Source organism: Antedon mediterranea, chromosome 10, assembly GCF_964355755.1.
Source record: "Antedon mediterranea chromosome 10, ecAntMedi1.1, whole genome shotgun sequence".
Lineage (NCBI taxonomy): Eukaryota > Metazoa > Echinodermata > Crinoidea > Comatulida > Antedonidae > Antedon > Antedon mediterranea.
In genome coordinates, this window is record NC_092679.1 from 10,188,339 (window position 1) to 10,203,498 (window position 15,160).

Consider the following 15,160-nt stretch of genomic DNA (forward strand, 5'->3'; position numbering starts at 1 on the left):
CAAATTTGTACAGAGAGAAATAAATAATAAGAATAAGAAGAAGAATAAAGATTTCATACAATAACAATAGGTGATCATTTTATTCTAAATGATCACCTAATAATATTAACTTATGTAAATGTTTTTTGCTGGCTAAATTATCTATATTATTGTATATTTCAGCAAAAAATGCAACTCTAAAGTGTGCTAAAAACCGGAAAAAACAAAGACAACCATTTTTAAAAGATGAAGTTAAAATTGAAGAGTCTTCCGTAAGCATGGGTAGAAGTTCTGTGAATGTTCATAAAAATAAATCTCCAAGACGTTCTGGTCGTCAACGAAAAGAAAATAGACGCTATAGGAGTAATGGGTTTTTAGAACTTGCAGATTTACCGAATGACATAAATGAAAATGATGACAAATTAATTTTTAAAAGTGATGATTATCCAGGAGAAAGTAGGTGTGCTTTTGTTGATCAAATTACAAATGGAGTTGGTGAAGAAACTTTAGAAATTATTGACAAGACAGTTGTTCGATATTCAAAACGAAAACTATTGCCAACGGATTGTTCTCATTTTGTTGTTCAAGGAAATACAGACAAATTGGTAGAGTCAATTGATTACAATTATATTCCACATGATTTAGAATTAACTGATAATGAGTCTCATGGCCCAAAAATAAAACGTGTTCGAACTCGTCCTCCTCTACCACTTTGTGAAACATGTGGAGAACAATTTCCAAAAAGATCATTTCTTTATCAGCATATTCAAACAGTTCACAATGTTCAAGATGCTTACAGTTGCTTTGGATGTGATAACAAATTTAATGACTCTAAAGCATGGGAAAATCATGAGGAAGTTCACAAAGTACAGAAAATAGCATGTACTTATTGTGGAAAGTATTTTTCTACAAAGACAAAATTAAATGTTCATATCCGGATACATACTGGTGAACGGCCTTATAAATGTGAGTTGTGTCCTAAAGCATTTGCCACAAACTCAACCTTTAACACCCACATCAAGATGCATACTGGCGAAAAATTGTACACTTGTCGTGTTTGTCATAAGAAATTTGTTCAACGAAGTGGACTAAAGACTCATTTACTAACACACAATGAAGATCGACCTCATGAATGCTCATTGTGTCGGAAAGCATTTACATTGCCAATTTATTTAAAACGACATATGTATACACATACTGGAGAACGTCCTTGGAAATGTACAATCTGCCCAAAAGCTTTTGCTAAAAAGTGGACTCTTGATGAACATATTAAAATTCATAATAAAGATAGGAAATTTCCATGTAAATTTTGTGACAAATACTTTTATGGAACAGGTGATTTGAAGGTTCATGAACGTATTCATACTGGTGAAAAACCATATCCTTGTCCTGAATGCGAAAAATGTTTTGCAACGCTCACTAAAATGAAAGTGCACCAGAGAGTTCATACGGGAGAGAAACCATACAAATGTAATTTTTGTTGTAAAGGGTTTGCTACAAGTTCTACCAGACATGTGCATGAGCGTATTCATACAGGAATAAAACCATATGTATGCAGTTATTGTGGAAAAGGATTTACACAATATGGAAATTTAGAAAATCACATAAAAACACACACTGGGGAAAAACCATTTCAGTGTACAGAATGTGGTAAGACCTTTTCTACCCGTACAAATTATGACAATCATGTAAAGGTGCACACAAAAGAAAGGCCTTTTAAATGTCAATATTGTGAACTGGCATTTTTGAGTAAGTTTAGACTTGACGCTCATGAAAGAAAGCATACAGGTGAAAAAAAATACAAATGTAATGTATGTCAAAAGCAGTTTGATGTACCTTCTAAATTAAAAACCCATGTGCGGTCACATGATGCCCCTCGTGTATATCAATGTAGTCACTGTAATAAGAATTTTGGAAACAAAGCAGGATTTGTAACACATTTAAAATCACATGAATCGGTTGCTCATGGACAAAACCAATGCAACATGTGTAGCACATCTTTTGAAGACAAAACTGCTGCAGATGTACATATGCAGATACATGCAGCAGCAGAAGCCTTAATGCTTCAGATGCAGCAAGAACCTGTTACAACTGTATTAGATGGAGAGGAAATACCTAATGATGCTGAAAAGGAACTTCAATCTAGAAAAGTTCAACAAGTAGTCCTTCAGCGTGAAGGAGAATCTGAAACTGTTCATTTGGTCCTAATACAAGAGCAGTCGTCAACAAATGATAGTGATTCACTGGATGGTATTAGTGAGGAGAAAGAGCACAAAGCTGTTGAAGCAAATCAAGAGGAACTTAATGTAACTAAAAATCATATTCAACATGTCATTTTGCAACAAAATTCAGACACTGTTGTTCATACTCAAGAAAACCTTGAAGAAGAAGTGTTTCAACAGTTAATATTACAACAAAATCTTGATAACTCTGGAAGTCAAAATCAAGAGTCAAAACTAGATGTTGTCACTTCTGATACTGATCTTGAACAGTGCCCATCTCGGGGGGAATTTGTTCAGAAATATCAAATAAACCCAATAGAAAATCAATCTAAACAGGAGATATATCATATTGTTTCAAGTGAAACTAATTCTAATTCTCAAACATTGGCTTCAGAAACACTTATGCAGAATACATTAAATGAAACTAATGAACTTTTTTCAAATGCTGAGGTTCCCACCCAACAATTAATTATTCAGGATGGAAACATTAAAGCTAGTACTTCTGCAGCAGAACTCTTACAGCAGGTTGCCATCCAACAGGGATTGATTCAAGGTGATCATAGCTTAGTTGTTTATGAACAATCTGAATTGCCATGTGATACAGTGCAACAGGTAGTTCAAGGACAATCTCAAGAACCTGTTAAGTTGTATGTGATTCAAGAACAATTTGTAGAAAATGATTAATCTAAGTTATTGTGTGAAGATTTATTTTGGATACAAGATGCACAATCAATAAAGTATACTGTACATGCTCGTACAAACCTATAATGATTACTCTTAAGAACCACTAATGTGTTGAATAAAATATGTATGTCTATAAGCAATCTATAAACTGAAAAAAAAATCATAATCCACTAATGACAAACATGGCGTTAAATGTAAAAACGTTCAGTTTGACAATTTGAATCTGCACAACCTTGTGTAATTAGAAATTGTACAAGGCAGTCTTTGCGCAATTTTAATAACATTTTATTTGTTCACAGTTCTTGCATTTTCGTGCCTCGCCTTTAGGCAGTTATAGGTCAAAGGTCAGAAGTGACATTTACGGTCATTTTTTACTAAAATGCCCTATTAGACTGAATATGAATGTATACCTTTTGACCAATTTGATACCAAAATTACCAGTGGTTGTCAAGATTTAAGGACCTATTGGTGTTTGGTCTTATAACCTTTCACCCTGACCTTTGACCTTTTGCCACATTTTCAAAATGTATAACCAAGCCAAAAATGATTGTTTGACCACCCTAAACCAATTTCTGAAGTCGGATTCTCTGGACCTCAAAGCTACTGTGTATTATGATTTCGTAAACTCGACTAATTATATGTCCATGATGCTTGACCCAACGTACGTCTGGAAAAGAGAGTCTATGAGGGCTCACAGTTGAATGATTTTGGATTCTCCACCTTTGGTTGACGCGAAGTCACGTTTTCTTCGAAGAGTGTCCAATATACAGGGAAATAATGTATTGGAATTCTTTGTATAAGGTTTTTACAGTATTTAATGAACATGTAATATCATATTTTATTGAATTTTACATTGTTGATATACAAAATGTATTACCAAAAACCTAAATTTTATGTAATTATTTATCGAAAAATGGTGTAGTTCATACAATTGCTGACTGACCAACAAGTCAGGTTTTCAAAATCCTTTCTTTATTATAAATATTGATACAAAATACTAACAGGCAATGTATAATTGTTTGAAAAATATTAACTTAACTTTTGCATCGTTATTCCTACTCTCTTAATGTAAAGGAGTGAAAATCCACTCTTTTCGAGTGAATTTTCACTCTTTTGAGGAGTGGTAAGGACCACTGTTTAAAGAGTGAAAACAACTCTTTGAATGAATGAACACATTTCAATCTTAAAATGTACTTTAAATCTGCTGGATCAATTGATAAAATCTGTACAACAATTTTAATTGTTAATTAAGCGATCAAAGATGAATTATAAAATTAAAATATTTAATTTGTCTCTAGTGCAAAATTGTATTTTACTTTTACTTTAAATGGCTATAATATTCAATTAGTATTTAAAATAGCATTGAACACTCGTACTATGTGTAGAAAGAATAAAGGCAGCCAGGAAAGGAAACATTAAAAGCATAAAATGCCTTAATATCAAATCGGAAGCTGCACACTGCTGAACCAGGGGGCACAAATAACAAAATACTGTTCTGGATTTGTAGAAGGACCAAGATCTAATAAAAAGGGTTGGGTGAATCTGTCTTTTTATTCAAAATAAGAGAACAATTAAAGTACATTTATTTGTGTGTACTTTATGTCAATAATTGATGAAACAGGTACAGAAAATGAAAATGAAACTATACACTATACAATTGACCAAACATAATAGGGCATTATATAAAAATATGAACAACAAAATAACAATGAATAACAATATTATTAAACAAATTTGACAAATGCACTAAGTGTGAATTGTATAAAAACTGTCAACAGTATCAATTTCTACAAAAGATGACTCAATCATTGTTACTGATTGTGAAATAAGAATCATTTAAACAAGACCTAACCTATTTGTTACTTACTGGTTGATGTTGGATAAGGTAGTCAACTACCTCCCTACTAGTTGGGGAGCCAGAAAGGGTTTACGTGCACCCTCTAGCAAACTATGTAAACAATGTTTTTTTGCTTCCTTGTCAATCAATTTTTTGCTGTTGGCCGAAAAAAAAATTGGGATGCTTGGTCAGTACAGCAGCCAAAAGGTCAATATGGTCAAAGTTAGAACTGTGCGTAACTTGGTAACTATTAGGTGTATTGGAATATTTTTTGTGCCAACTACTCAGAAGACCCATATTTCTATTCAGTCTAATGGGAAACTTTTGCCAAAAGTGGACAGAAACCCCTTTTCTGTCCACTGGTCAAGAAATTGGCCATATGAATATCTCATCAACCACTGGTCAGAAAGTGATAATTATGGTCTCAAATTACTCGCAACGTGTATGTTTATATTTGTTCTAATGTAATAAAAATGATAAAACTTTCAATAAACCCCTAATTTTGACCTTTGACATAAATAGCCGGCACAAATATTTTTGGCTTGGAGCACACTTTACATATCTCAGAAATTGTTGGGCGGATATGGTCATAGTTGGTGTCAAAATACTCAGAAGATACATATTTCTTTTCACTTTAATGGACAACTTTTGCCAAAAATGACCATAAAACTTTATTTTTGACCATTAGTCAAGAAAATAGCCATATCAATATCTCAGCAACCACTAGTCAGAAAGTTATAATTTTAGTCTCAAATTACTCGCAAAACATATATTTATATTTGCTCTAATACAACAGAAATACACAACATGTTAAAAAACACCTTATTTTGACATTTAAGCTATAGCTGGTACAATCATTTTTGTGTGGAGCACACTTTTATTTTTAATAACTAGCGAATGTTGTCTTTGCTTATCAAAATACACTAATATTGATATCACTCTAATAAACAAGTGCCAAAAGACAAATCATGACCACTTATCAAGAAAATGACCATAGAAATATTTAGCAACCAGGTCACAAAGTGATAGTTTTGGTCTCAAAATACTAGGAATGAATGTTTTTAAAAAAAATTACAAGTTATGAAAAAGTGGAGCCTTTCTTTTCGGGCATCATGTGATAAATTGAAACGTGTTGCCCACGATACACCATACGGTAGGCTTCTCTAGGCTAGTAAACTAGTTTTTATAGAGGGGTTTGAATTTGAAAGCCTACTCTACCAATTACGATAAATTTGTATGTGTCTATTAAATTTAAAATACACCGGCTCTGTGGATGATGGTTTTCAGTGGAAGAGGTGGCGATTGGAAGGAAGTTCTCAACCTCAGCCCCCCATCGTGTTCCGATTGAGTAAGGATATTTTGATAATATGGACTTATAGTTGACCAGAAATTAAGTTATGTAAAAATCGTATCAAAGTTCCAGCTTTGAGTCAATTGTATACAACCTTAAAAAGATATTTGAATCTGAAATATACACATAGGTCGAGCCAATTTCAATGGTAGGGGCAGTTAAGGGAAGAGGTCTTCTGTACCACCTCAGTCCCATCACGGTTGGGGCTGAGGTAAGAAATGCAAACATGGACCTTTTAGTTGGTACAATCGTATCAATATTCTCAATTCTTTAACAATAATGTTGTTGTTTGTACTGTCTAGTTTTAATTTATGGAGAGGGAAAGTCACGCCGTCTCCACACATAGACTGCCCAAATCATTAAACTCTTGCAATATTTCACTTTAAACTATACCCACTTTCTTTCTTGCTTGTGTTTAAAATTATAAAAATCTAAAGACAAATCAAATAAAACCGTTACTACAGTAGTATGACTATGTTATTATAATCCTAAAGGACATTATTGTTATTATTATTTGTCATCCTTTTTGTTGGATTTACTAAAATTCTAAGAAGCAAATAAATGATATAAAATAAATTGCATCAAACAGCTTATTGGAATGGAGGGAAACATTGGAACATCTGAACAAAACAAACCTAAGTTCGTTAGAATTAAATTATTAATTTTTAGTTTTAATTAAAATCACATATACTGAGTAGTATGAATGATGTTTAAGGTTTACTGTGCAATGTCATAACAAACATGGTAAGCTTCTTAATTAGTATTAGTTATAAATTATTATAAATTTTTGTGATTCCAACAAAAAGGAGAACAAGTAAATAAACAATATCTATAATATAGTCATACTACGGTTACTTTGATTTGTTCTATCTAACTAACTATCGTTTTAAAATATGTAACAGTATACTGTATAGCATTTGTCATTTACCAGGTTTTTTTTTAAATTGTTAAACAGTGATATAGTTTAGATCTGTAATTATAATACTAAATATTAATAATGATCTTGGTGATGAGAAATTTAACTGTGATGTTATTCATTAAAATTAATAGAATTACCTACTTAGGACTTCCGATACAAAGTATTCATAGTATATACCATACTCACACAACAGTCACTGATATTTTGATATTAAGCAAGACAATATTCGCTTGTTATTAAAAATGTAAGTGTTCTCCACACAAAAATGATTGTATCAGCTATAGGTTAAATGTCAAAATAAGGTATTTTTTAACATTTTGTGTATTTCTGTTCTATTAGAGCAAATATATTTATATGTTTTGCGAGTAATTTGAGACTAAAATGACCAAGCATCCCAATTTTTTTTCGGCCAACAGCAAAAAATTGATTTGTATTGATATAAGGAAGCAAAAAAACATTGTTAACATAGTTTGCTAGAGGGTGTACGTAAACCCTTTATGGCTCCCTAACTATATTGGCTCCTCTTGAATTTCCCTTTGCATTTCTTTGAACAATGTGCGTTTGAAGATGGCAGCATCAAGGCTAAACCTTTAGTGCACTTAGGTCATCTGAAAATCAACACACGTACAAGATATCATCGTCTTTTTTAGAATGAAATACTGTGTACTACGCCTAGGCTGTGCACGCAAATCGGTTTACGATGAAATCGGTCCCGTAAAAATCAACTTCCGGTGTTTTGTATGGAGCGCCGCTAGGTACGTTTTTGATAATTGAAATCGGTCGGAAATAAATCAAAACGATAAAGTAAAACAGCCACAAAGAAATTGCAGAGCTTTCGGTTAGCATACTTCCTCACTCAAGTATTATAATTAAATACTCAAATACAGTAGGTAGATTTTGATGATGCGGCCCAGTAGGCCTATACGCGAGATTATTTACACAGTTAATTTATTGTTTTAATGCATATTATTTGTAAGGATACTTTAGTTTAATTGACGACAACGGATACCAGTATACAGTCAGAAAGTGGAAAAAAGGCGTGCTCAAGTGAATTGGCGATGCAGTGTGACAAATAAGAAAGTGAACTATTAGGGATTAATCCAGCAAAGATAATTAATGGACAACCAAGATTAAACAACAGTAATAATATTTACGAACTGTCGGATATTTTGTTCAGACATTTAAAATGTTTAGGCATCTTGAATATGAATAGATCGCGCAGAGGAGGTAAAATAACAAGAAGACATAGGCCTATAACTGCTATTATTACTGTTATTATTGTAGAAAACTCGCTTTATACAAGCCAAAGAGGAGCTGCTGGCTAAGAAAAATTACGCTTCGAACTAACTCGCGCCCAGAAGATACCGGTAACAATAGACAACATTTCCATCATGCTCTCCCGTGTTTCTTCCTGACTAACCCTAGGTCACTTGTCTACAGACTGGATGAACTTGAGGTGCATAACCTTGCATAACAAATGCATAACATTGATATAGTCCAGTCAATCTAATGATATACCCACCACAAATTGCAATAGTAACAAAGCAGGTATTTTTGAATTCCATATAAAGTGTAGAACGACATACTAAAAGTCACCGAAAATCCAAGCATTGGGTCAAGGGGTCAGAGGTCAATAAAGGTCATTTTAAGTCAAAATTAATATGCCCCATTAATTACATATATTTACCCATTTGAAATACATTATATACAAGTGTGATTTATGTCATCCGAAAGCTTATTAAATTTCCTATTCAGTGATATCAAACTTATAGTCATAACATTTTATTTAGCATGTCATTTTTGCGGAAAAACACAACATAATGTGTCAATTTTGGCTAAAAATGTTGTTTTCGCTGTAAACAACAATGGTATACAAACAGAGATACCCTGGGGTGAACATTTCAGTCCAAAGTGATACACATGACCAGCTCAAGATGCAGATGAGTTCCTGTTCCTGTTGCTTCTGGATGATCTACATTCCATTTTTTCCAGATGGCATTTGTTTTGCCATGGTTACAGTATTTATATTGGGATGTGTAAGTATTTTAACGATTTTTTAACCAGTAGAAATACAAAGATGTTCAACAGCAGTTTGACAATGACCTCCATGTTGTATGACGTTCGGACCATCTGGGCTGGATTGTCAACAGACCTGGTGATTGAAAAGGTTTCTATGAGAAGTCTCAAAGAAAACCAGAGGTTTGAAAAAGATTTAGGAATGAGTACATCCAGACCAAATCTGCGCTGAATGTAATGCCTCGCAATAGTATCAGGGCGTTACTCCAGCAGCGGCCAACATAAGAACTTATGGCCACACGTCAGGAACACAATAGCAATTAAAACATCCATTTGGTTACGACTCAGAGATTTCATACCATTGACACGGGAGTTACTGCAGGTGACTCGGAATATTGGCAATGTGGTATTAAGCATTGAATATTTTGGACGGATGTTAGGCCAGAAAATCTTGCAATGTATTCAAGATCCTGGCAATAAAGTACATACAGGCAAATATGTGTGCATCGATCCTACAGTTCCAGAGGAGACTCAGGGTGACAACAAGGAAGTTTTTGAGCATGAACTTTGCCACCAGTACTTTTTGAAACAACCAACTTACAATACTTTCAGCTAATAAACCAACATGATGCCATGTGGAAACAATGAATAGAGTCTAACACATCCAACTCACTGAATGATGTCCAGTAGGCCTACATTCTAGATGGTAGTGCTCTACTGCACAGCATTCCATGGAATAGTGTAGAGACTTATGATGCGATCTGTAAAAAATATTGATCTGCCATCATAGTCTTTGATGATTATGAAAGCGGCTCATCCACCAAAGACGGCGCACATGGTAAGGCGGGTCAGGTGGTAGTATCCCTGTACATTTTACCAGTGACATGTTCCACAAAATTGGATCACTTTCTGTAACAAACAACAATTTATAAATCTTCGTAATTAATATTTGAACAAAATGGCAATGAGTTAATGCAGCTGCTGCTGATAATTATTTCGGATAGTACAAAAAACCATTGAATCAGCAAACAGGAAAACATCTGTCATTATCCGATGACACGGATCTATCTAGTGCTCCTCTGCAGTCAAGCATTTAAAACATCTTGTGATATTCTTTAGACTGGAACTGAGATACTGGATTATCAAACTGGTTCAAATAGTACTTTTGAGAGACATCTGTGATAACCTTCTGTTTGCTCATGCGATACTGGTGACAAAACATCCAGAGCTCTAAAAAGCTTGTCATTGCACTTATTTCTGACGTTATGCTGTAGTCTTCAGATGCAAACAAGCTACAAAAGATGACATTGTGGTTGCTAGAGAAAATGATTTAGTGTGTCTGTACAATGGACGACCTGGACAACGTGGAATGCCTTTGACTCCATCCCATCTACAAGTACAATCTCGCATATATAACTTCATAATCGTACCACAACCATAAGGTACATAACATCATGTTCAAGTTCAAGTTCAAGTTATCTTTTAGCAATGTGTACCGAGGATTGGGGATGGAAGATCAGATGATGGAAATATGGTTCCTCTACACACAGACTTAAAGCCAGCACCTGAGTATCTCCTTGAAGCCTTCAGGGGTAACTATAACTACATGTGGTGAATGCAACGGCATTGCACTGTACTGTACTGATACCCGAACAAGAAAGTGATACTGATGACATAGTTGTGAGTCCTTTTCTATTTGAAGGATTAAACAATATCATCCCACACAGGGCAATTCAAATAAAAAGGTCTGGATTAAAATGATCTTACAAAATATACAAAAATATCACAATACACAGTACAATATAACAAGAGTCAAAGTTCAAGAATTTAAGAGTCGGGTGGCAACTGGCAAAAAAGAATTTCTTTTACGATGTGTTCTACATGCCGGCCATCGAAAGCGACGCCCATGAAGCATGAGCTCGAAATCACTGAACAAGGCATGGTTAACACTTTTTAGAATAGCTCTACTTTTTTTTTTTGAGTTTGCATACAGTCACAGAAGGAAGATAAGCTACGAAGTCGACAACCTATTAATTTAGAACTTAAATTAACAATTCTTTGTAGTAAGGCATATTGCATCCAATACCGAAACCAGGCAAGAAAAAAGGTCCACCAAAAAACATCCGACCCATCATCCTTCTGTCGGTTCTTAGGAAAATGCTAGCAATATGCTTACTTAATAGGATAAACGACAGATTAGATGAACATGTCCCTGTAACACAGGACGCGTATCGCAGAGGACGAAACACTACCGAACATGTACATACATGCAAAATGTTAGCAGAAAAGGCAATTGCGTCATCTAACTACGAAATAATATTACTACTACTTGACATGACCAGTGCATTTGACACTGTGCGGAGGAATACTCTATTCGACATACTGACACATATATTACAAGATGTGAATTACACATGTTGAAAGTTTTGATAAACAATGTAAAATTAAGCGTTCGAATTGGAAAACAGACAGGAAAATTGTTTACTACTACACTAAGAGTACCACAAGGTGACTGTATGTCTCCGATACTGTTCACACTATACCTAGCAAAGGCACTCGAATCAGCAAACACAACACCACTACCCCTACAACAGCTTAATATCCAGATGCAGTATGCAGATGACATTTCATTTATTAGCGACTCAAAAGAACACATAACTAAAATAAAGAAAAATGTAACAGAGAAATTAGCAGAATTCAATCTAAAGATAAACGAAAGTAAAACAGAAGAATACCTAATAGGAAGAAACACCGATAGTAAATGGGAAGAATGCAAATACCTCGGTAGTAACTTGGACACAGAAAAAGACATTAAAAGAAGAAAATCACTAGCAGCTATGGCATATAACAAGCTGAAGTCGTCGCTAGAACACAAAACGATGTCTATAGACGTGAAATCCCGTTTGTTTGACGCATACATAGCAAGTATTTTCTTATATAACAGTGAACTCTGGGTACTAAACAAAAAATTACAAGAGAGTATCACAGGAAAATGTTGCGAAAGATGATAGATATTAAATTAACAGATAGAGTGTGTAACACGAAAATATACGAGATAACAAAACAAGAAGAATGGAGTAAAAGAATTAAACGAAGGAGACTAAAAGGGTATGGACACATAATTAGATTACCGGATGATACCCCAATCAAACAAAATGAAGGAAACAGAAAAAAATGGAAACAAATTGTGGAAAGCGTAATGTCGGAAGACGGAAAACGTTAACAACAACAACGAGTTTCTCTCTTTGACCCTAAGACTAAAAAACCAGCATATAAAGTAAAACAGTTAAAACGTTCTCAATAAAGGAATTATAAAAAAACCCTGAGAATTACTTTATCGACATTAAAATGGTTCAGCTTCCTTAACAGATAAAGTCTCTGGTGCCCTTTCTTTACTATTGGCTCTGTATTTAATTCCCAGCTGAGATTGTCCTAGAGTAGGTATTTAAAGGAATGGACAATTTTGCTGGTTCGTCATTTATGAGGGATACCAGAGGGCTGCGTCCTTTCGCCTTCCTAAAATCTACAATCATCTCCTTGGTTTTGGTCACATTGAGTTCCATCTAATGCGGAACCATGACCGTCCTGTGAATTTTTAAGGAGAGACAGCAAGACAGTGTCGTCAGCAAATTTGACAAGATGACTATTGTCCTGTTTGCTGCGACAGTCATCCGTGTATATAATATACAGGAGAGGAGAGAGGACGCAACCATGGGGAGATCCAATACTTGTCATTACGTACATTCGTTGATACTAAAATCATCAAACATCTATCTATAGTAAATCATGAGTTGATTCCAAATTATCAAGACTCATTAATTAATCAGCAATAGTACATACCACTATTGAATTTCAATATTCTTCTAGCTAGCATCATTTTTCCTATTTCATGACGATACAATAGGTACAGGAAAAACATTATTTGCACCAAATACTTCCAATAAACATAATTTAGTTTTACGCTATTTTAAGAAAATTTGAGTTTTCGTAAAAGGTCACTGACCTCTATAGTTACATAACAACTGTTGTATCAATTAGTTTTTAGAGTAAGAAATACATAGTATACACATTTGTAGTTATTTAGATGTTATTGGCAGGCATAAATGTTACCTCTAAACACAAGTTTCATCAAATGCATCTGCAATTATGGAATAAGACATTGCAGTTAATAATTTTGTTAGGAAAAATTTGAGTTTTTGTAAAAGGTCAATGACCTTTTGACCTCTAGTTACGTATAACTGTTGTATTAATTGTTTTTTTAATGTATATTAGTAGGATATACTATACACATTGGTACTAAAGCTATTTAGATATGATTATAAAACAATGGATTATAGGCATAAACGCTACCCCCTACCACAAAATTGTTTACATTACATTTGATCAAGAATCAATTTCAAGAATAGTACATCATTACTTTTAAAATTCTTCTAGTTAACATCATTATTCCTATTTTATATATCGATAGGTACAGAAAAAACACAATTTTGATTAAATGCATCCACAATTATGGCATACGATATTACAGTTAATCATTTTTTTATGGAAAAAAATGAGTTTTTGTAAAAGGTCAATAACCTTTTGACCTCTAGTTATATGAATAGGTGTTGTATTTTGTTTTTTTAAATTGCATATTAGAAAGAAATATATATTCTACACATTGATATCAAGATTATTGAGATTGGATTATAAAACCACAAGTTATGTGCATAAATGTTACCCCCTACCCCAAAAATATTTACGGAATAAAATCGCTATATAGTTGTTGAGATTATGTTAAAAATAATGTGTTCCAATGCTTCAATTTTCGGTGACTTTTAATATGTCATTCTAAAGTACATTTGGAATGAAAAAATCAATGTTTCGTTACTATTGCAATTTGTGGTGGGTTTACCTCTAAATATCACTAGATTGACTGAACTAATATTGCAGTCATCACTGAAACGTGGCAAACTCCTCAAATTGAGAATGATGCACTCACGATTAACGGTTATGATCTATTTACTAAACATCGTTGCCATCTACATAAGAGCTAATATTGCATCAAAAAATCTATCTAATATAGTTCCTGCTAAGCCAAAACGACTGCCAAGATCAGTTTCGACAATCATCATATGCGCTTTTAATATACCTCCTAGTTCGCCTAATCAAACCCTACTAATGGATCATATTACGCAATCAATTGACACATTAAAACTTGTTCATCCTGATGCTGGCTTTATAATTTTAGGTGATTTAAACAGAACTAATGTTGAGCCAATTTGCCGATCTCACAATCTACAACAAATAGTCAAGGAACCTACTCGAGGAGATGCGGTGCTTGATCTTATTGTGACCAATCTAAAAAGTCAATACGACTGTCCAAAGATTTATTCACCAATGGGCACCAGTGATCACAATGTGATAGTCCTATCACCGAAAAGAATCCTAGTCAAGCCTGATCCTAAATCAGTGAAAAAAAAGATAACGCAACCCATGAAGGCAGCGGATATCCAAAGATTCGGTCAATGGATTACGATTTACGATTGGTCTGATGTATATAATTGTGATAGTGTTGAAGATAAAACATCTATGTTTTATGAAAGCTTAAATGTTGCGATTGATTACTACTTTCCAAAAAAATCAGTAAAAATGCATGTGCGTGATCGACCATGGATGACACCTGCAATCAAGAATCTGATAAAAAAAAAAAGCGCCAGCAAGCTTTTGCGACCAGAGGAACATCAAATGTATGGAGATTCTACAAAAACCGTGTGCAAAATCAAATCAAATCGTGCAAAAAACACTATTACAAAGAAAATATTAGTAATCTAAAATCATCTGACTCGAAAAAATGGCACCAAGGTATCAAACTACTTTCAAATAAGCTTAAACCACAACCTACCATTTGTGCCCCAGGTGTTCCGTTAGATAATTTGGTTGGCACGAGCAATGCTATCAACTCCTTCTTTGGTGACATAGCACGCAGCAGACCCCCTATCGCCTTAAACAAATTACCATCATTTCTACCTGCACAACTGCCGCCTTGTGTGTCGGAGTGGGAGATGTATCTAGAACTTAAGAAAGTGAAGGTTGGAAAATCTCCCGGACCCGACAATATTCCAAATAAAATCTTGAAGGAATTTGCATGTGAGATTAGCCAACCAATAACG

General features: G+C 34.1%; 1 protein-coding gene across 1 annotated transcript in view; it reads left to right on the top strand.

Moving 5' to 3' along the window:
- Window positions 1-5,077, top strand: part of LOC140060355 (uncharacterized) — a 50,920-nt gene extending 45,843 nt beyond the window's left edge. The window contains exon 4 of the mRNA XM_072106526.1: window positions 163-5,077. Within this exon, the coding sequence (XP_071962627.1) occupies window positions 163-2,885 (2,723 nt within the window). The 3' untranslated portion in view covers window positions 2,886-5,077. The remainder of the gene's footprint in view (window positions 1-162) is intronic.
- Window positions 5,078-15,160: the final 10,083 nt, after the last annotated feature.